General features: G+C 36.4%; 1 protein-coding gene across 2 annotated transcripts; it reads left to right on the top strand.

Annotated features, from left to right (window-relative positions):
• The first annotated feature begins 3,132 nt into the window (after positions 1–3,132).
• Positions 3,133–6,515, top strand: LOC120348855 (RISC-loading complex subunit tarbp2-like). Of its 2 annotated transcripts, none has more exons than XM_039429778.1 (2): positions 3,133–3,441; positions 4,924–6,515. In XM_039429778.1, exon 2 carries the CDS (start codon positions 4,925–4,927, stop codon positions 5,930–5,932), a length of 1,008 nt encoding a protein of 335 aa, XP_039285712.1. In that variant the 5' UTR covers positions 3,133–3,441; position 4,924; the 3' UTR covers positions 5,933–6,515. The 2 variants fall into 2 exon arrangements, with proteins under 2 accessions (XP_039285712.1, XP_039285711.1); XM_039429777.1 differs by having other exon boundaries at positions 3,136–3,441; positions 4,905–6,386.

The following is a 6,515-nucleotide window of genomic DNA, read 5'->3' as shown; positions in this document are numbered from 1 at the left end:
TAAAGCCAAGGGTAGCTGTCAAATACAATTAAATAGTTGTTAATATTGAGTACAATTATATAGGCGGCATAGGCCTTCAGTGATTTGAATGTCAAGATAGACATCAATAGAATAATTAATAGGCGTCAGTGGCCTCAATGAATTGAATGTCAAGATAGACAGACATCAATAGAACCATTAATAGGTGTCAGTGGCCTCAATGAATTGAATGTCAAGATAGACATCAATAGAACCATTAATAGGCGTCAGTGGCCTTAAAATATCACTTGTAAAGCCAAGGGTAGCTGTCAAATACAATGAAATAGTTGTTAATATTGAGTACAATTATATAGGCGGCATAGGCCTTCAGTGATTTGAATGTCAAGATAGACATCAATAGAATAATTAATAGGCGTCGGTGGCCTCAGTGAATTGAATGTCAAGATAGACATCAATAAAACAATTAATAGGCGTCAGTGGCCTCAGTGAATTGAATGTCGAGATAGACATCAATAGATCAATTATGTAATACATGCGTAAATGAAAATTGAATAGAACGATTTACGTAACCTGAATAAAATTTTGAAGTGGAGATGCAGCCAGGCAGACAGGCAAGGAATCCGCAATACCCAAAGGAACAGGACATCAGCAAGCGACGATGTGATCTGGCCATGCGATGACAAGAATGGAAGCGTCCACCACAGCAGGCAAATCCCCCAGTGGAAGTGTGAGCAGTAGCCAGTGGCGGCGTGTCCATGAGAGCACAAGAGCACGTGAACCCCCTATGAAATTGCTACAATAAATTAAAGTTCAAATCAATAGAAAATTGATTGAAGTAATAGTAATACTCAAATTTCTTGTAATATTAAAACAATAAGGAGCGCACCAAGCAAGGTACACGCATTGAAATAACCTTTTGAATTACGCGCTACAGCAAGCAGGATCACTGCTCCAAGCGTTAGTATGGTTTCAAATGGTAGCTGGGCGAGTTCAATTCCCTCCCCGTGGGGGGTGGGAGACTATTTACATTAGCTTTACGGTGAGCTGCCTTCCAAGCAGCTCATAGCTGTGATAGTGTGACTTTGCATTGGCGCCATTGCCTTCTAGAGCCGTTTCCACTTATGAACTGTTCTAGCTGGCACTGGCTACTATTTTGTTTACTGTTTGCAGTTTCGCGTTCGCGCTACATGTGTTGTCGATTTTGAGGTTAATTCTTGTTTCTTCTTTCTTGTGTTTTGAAAAGTGAGAATGGAGGGTTCAAGAAAGGTTTCAGTTAGCTATTTAAAAGAGATAGTGTTCTCTAATTTATCAATCGAGGAAAAAATATATCGATTAAGGAAAGTGGTAGGCCTACACCGACAATTGATATACATCAGACTTCTACATTGAAATCCAGGACATACAAGAGAGATTTCAAAGACCAACAATATGAAAAGACATCTTGGCTGTGTGGTTGTGAAGAAACTAACAAACTTTATTGTTTTCTGTGCTTGTTGTTTGCTCGCGAAAAAGGCGATCCAGCATGGATTAAGAACGGTGTGTGTGATTTAGCTCATTTGACTCAAAAAATTAAAAAGCATGGTGATCGATGTTTTCGCAGCAAGGAAGGAGAGGAGGATGGATTTTATTTTCAAAAAATGCTCTGTAAATGCAAACTAGAAGGAGGGTGAGTGTTAACAAAGTCTCTAAAAGCATGTTAATCCTTATTTCTTTGATTGGAAATTATCTTACATCGAGGAAAAATTATTGCTGTTTTCTGTATAATTTATGATTTGTACATGAATTATTCAATGGGAGTATGGGAGTACATCTTCTAGGTTGAGAATCCTAAGTATATCTAAATACTTATTATTATTAAACGAAAATCCAAATTATTATATAGGTACTTAATATAATACAACCCATTAGAATATTTTGTTACCTACGTAATAATATGATAGGCCTAGTACTCTTCTAGGAATAAAAAATTACATTCTACTACGTGAAACGAACAAAATTCACTTGAAACATGGGGTTTAACAAATTATTAAAGATCTAGATCTTGTTGCTCATGTTAAATGTGAACCCCCCATTAGTATTTGCACAAGCCGCCACTGGCAGTAGCATGTAGAATTCCAAACGAATAATCTGACTTTCAAGTTGTGGAATTTTTAGATTGATTTCCAAACGGTAGAGATGATGAACTTGAAAGTTGGAGTTACACGAGGTGAAGCCAATTGTTAGAAGAATAGCAATTGACGCCCACACGAGGTTGTGAACTTGACAAAGTTTATCAGCGTAAATATGTGAAGAAATCGATGAATAATTGAATCACAATTGAAGAATAGAATAAACGAATTAATTTGGAAGAATAATTCACTTTTTAAAAACGTTCCGTAGACTAGATGAATTTGGATAAACGCCTACACGAGGTTGCAATCTTGACAAAGTCTATCAGCGTAAATAAGTGAAGAAATCGATGAATAATTGAATCACAATTGAAGAGTAGAATAAACGAATTAATTTGGAAGAATAATTCACTTTTAAAAACGTTCCGTAGATCAGATGAATTTGGATGAAAAGTTTAGACCGGGAGCGAGATGTGCACCCACCGACTAGACTCCATTGAAAGACAAGGAAACAGCTAATGCTCAGTTGAAAAAAGGGACATGCCGGATGTGTTAGAAACGTAAGTAAAACGTTTACAAACGTTTGGTGAAAAAGTAACAAATATCTAGAAAGTAAGATGCCTAAAGACAAAATAAATTCCAAAAAATCGAATAGTACAAATATTAAAATTGAAACGACAAATAACACAACGAATAATATAGGAAACCAACTTGGTTATAGCAGTGCCGTAGAACCGTGACTGTGTAACCGGACAGCGCAGACGGAAAATGACGACATGATGTCTACGTAGTAGCGGAACGAGTAACAAGTGGAACCGTTACAATAAATGCTTTGTCAGATTTTACAAAACAAAAGCTGATAGTTTTCCAGAAACTATTCGTCTATGAAACAGGGAAATTCCTTTTTGAAAAGGGAAAAAATTGTGCAGTCAAGTGACACGTTTTCTACAATTAATAAATACAGCACATTTTAGAGCACTATGAATATTTCGGTACACCGGCAAGTAGCGAGTAAACTCGCCCCGTGTAATCGAGCCATAAAGTATCGAATCTTCCGATACTGATACCACCGGTTATCGAAAGCAAAGTATCGGAACTTCCTTATCCGTGACCCTAACCTCAATGTTTTGATCAGTTTATCAGTTGCTCTGTTGTACATGTACATTATACCGGTATTATTGTTTCAATAGTGTTAGGAAACAATATTATTTTTAATTCAGTGGAGTGAGTTTTAGGTATATTGCATAGATAACATCTGATGTATATCATCTCTTCTTCAAAATAAGTAAACACTAACCCTTCTATAGGGTTATATTAGCTAATCATCTTGATTAACTCATGAAATTTATTTTATGTATCCTTTCAGAATTACTTTTATAAGTATAACATTATTATTAGAAAGCATGCTATCATCTAAGTTAACAAGATTCTATTTCTGGAAATATGATGCAAAATGGTGTAACATTTTGTCTATGAGAGACCACAGTTTTATGCCAGTTACTCATTCTATCTTCAATACCGTACAAACATGAATAGGTAATTGATTAGCGATTCATCAAAGTCATTTGGGAATATTATGTTTTATTCACTGCTTTTGTTGAGAATATTCAATTACCTACTTACATTTACTTGAGTTGGGACTACTACCAACAATGCTTTGTTATACGCAGTTGAAAGTAAATCAAATAATGTCAATAGACCTGGCTAGCTCAGGTCTTGTTACAGAGTTTTCAGGTTGTAGGCTACTGGATCAATTTCTGAGTCGGTGTTACGATTTTAACAATCGATTTAACACCAACTCTATAATTGTCTAAGTGGTATTGATTAATAATCTGAACATCTAAACGGTTTCATATATCGATGTGCGGTTTTCGTCATTTATTTTCTCTTGAAATTACATATTAAAATCATGTATAACATCATTAGCATGACCACCTCCCTATTTAAAAAAAGTTGCATTCAAAATAGCGGACCAGATTTTTTAAGTCATAGTAGAGTTGTAGTATTTCAAATTTTAGTAGGATGCACACCCACCATGTATGACACTTGCATATTAATATTTTCAATTTGAGTAGGATCCCCAATCACACCCACCTTGGAATCACATTTTTTATGAGATACTAAGCCGTTCTCATAGGTTTTCTCTTTTTTCTGCTTTGAACAGTATTGATTAATAATATTAATATCTTCGAAACGGTTTGAGATATTGATATGCGGTTTTCACCATTCATTTTCTCTTGAAATTACGTAACAAAATCATAAATCGCATGATCACCTTCCTATCTAAAAAAATTAAGTTGCATTCAAAATGGCAGATCCAAGATAGCGGACCAGATTTTCAAAGTCATAGACAAGAAGTATTTCAATTGAGTAGGATCCCCAATCACACACCGTCAAATTACCTTTGTGTATGAGATATTAAGCCGTTCTTGGACTTTTCACCCACTCTGTATAAATATAGTTTGGAGGAGCTAATTGTGCTCGAGATCAACCCTATAACTTGGTAGTATTGAATACATGTTACTAACATAGACACTATTGAACCTCACAGGCGCACAGTATTCGTCTGTGACTTACTTACTTGTTACTTGTTCAGTCCTCTCCGCAGTTAGAGACTGGGGAATCGTCATTTTCCCTCATTTTTGAGGTCATGTGATATCTGCTGCAAAAATGTCCACTCTTATCTCTAATTAAAAAAAACAATTTCTTCACCTTTGAATCCTCTACCAAATATTTGAGAATGGAGAAAACAATTTGAGCTTGTTCTTGCTTGTAAAAGGATGATTTAATGGTTCTTTTCCTTAACATGTTTCCTCGTATATTTGCTTCTATTCAGAATGTCAAGCAAAACACCAGTATCAACACTGCACGAGTTGTTTGTGGTGAAAGGTATAACACCTTACTACAACCTGGTGGTGAATGGTGTAGGTAGTCACAATCCTGTCTTCAAATACCGCCTGGAATGCGGGGATATCGTATCACACGGCACCGGCAAATCGAAGAAGGAAGCGAAGCACGATGCAGCCCAGAACGCACTAAACCAACTCAAAAACAACGGCCTGTTCACAGAGGAATTGCAGGAGCAAACGGTGGTGGATGAGGCCAACATTCCTGTTGCGTCACCTTACCAGGACGTATTGAAAGAGAATGTTGTCGGGACTCTGACTGCACTATGCACATCGAATCGAATCAGCGAACCGGTTTATGAACTAATCGGTGAGGAGGGACCTCCACATAGCAAGACCTTCACCATACAATGCAGTGTTCTCCATCTGAAAGAGGTGGCTCAGGCACGAACCAAGAAGCAGGCCAAACACAAGTCTTCAAAGCAAATGATCGACAAGTTGCAGCAGTACTGCAGCCTCGACTTTACCGCTCTTGAGGAAGATGTTGATGGTAAACCTCCCAATACTCAGACAGAAACAACAGCTGCTAATAAGGATTTAAAAGAGGAAATTGAGCAAGTCAAAAACAAATATGCAGCAATGCAAAAAACCAAACCAATGGTAGAGAATTTAGGACTGAGAATAAGTGACTATCACACTGTCGGTACAGATTGCAACTCTTTTCTGCTCCACCCTAATTTCGAGAATATTAAAAGTATAAATATAAACGAAATTGAAGATCCTTACGCGTATGTATTAACATTACTTGAGGGCACAGAAATTGAACTGGTGTGGGAAGATATGCCATCGCTGCCTTCATCAACTTTTGTTTATTCAAAGTGTGCAATGCTTTACACTTCTCCTAATTGGACCTTTACGGGTCTCGGTGCCACTGAGGCACAAGCACTCAAAATCTGTGCTACTGAAATGTTGAAATTCTTTCAAACTCTATTGATATAATTTTAATAATATTCAGTGTGTTTGGTTTGATTTAGGCATAGAGAAAAGATAGTATAGGAGGATATCTCATAGTATAGGTATTTTATGTTTACTTTCAAATTTCATGCCGATTTCTTATCAACTCAAGCCGATTCCAATCTATTATAAGAACTATTTGGATTATCGGCTTGAATTAACAGTAAAATTTGGAACATAAACGCCCTAGGCTATACCGTGGGATATACTCCCATGCTATCTTTTCTCTATCTTTACTATTGTTCAGGCTATTCAGCCAGTGGATCACAGCCAGCAAACATTCTACTGTATACAATTTACTTGAACTATTCATTCCTGGAATGTGTGATTAAGTTTCGATTAACCAAAGTTGTGATTGAATCAAGTAACAGTGAACTTGACGGGATGTAATGGAATCAATTCCTTCTGCAGTCTAAACCTTTTTCCAATAACCTTCAACTTTCATTGAGATTATTATTTTCCAGTGAGTGATGAATAATATGTTTACCTTTCAAAATGTACAATAATAATTTTTTCAATAATATTTCAAAATGTATGAATAAATTCCAAGTCATTGTGACAATGTCAA

This window comes from Nilaparvata lugens, chromosome 5 (genome assembly GCF_014356525.2).
Source record: "Nilaparvata lugens isolate BPH chromosome 5, ASM1435652v1, whole genome shotgun sequence".
In the NCBI taxonomy this organism is placed as follows: Eukaryota; Metazoa; Arthropoda; class Insecta; order Hemiptera; family Delphacidae; genus Nilaparvata; species Nilaparvata lugens.
The sequence above is the reverse complement of the archived record's forward strand: the minus strand, read 5'-3'. Positions and strand labels throughout refer to the sequence as shown.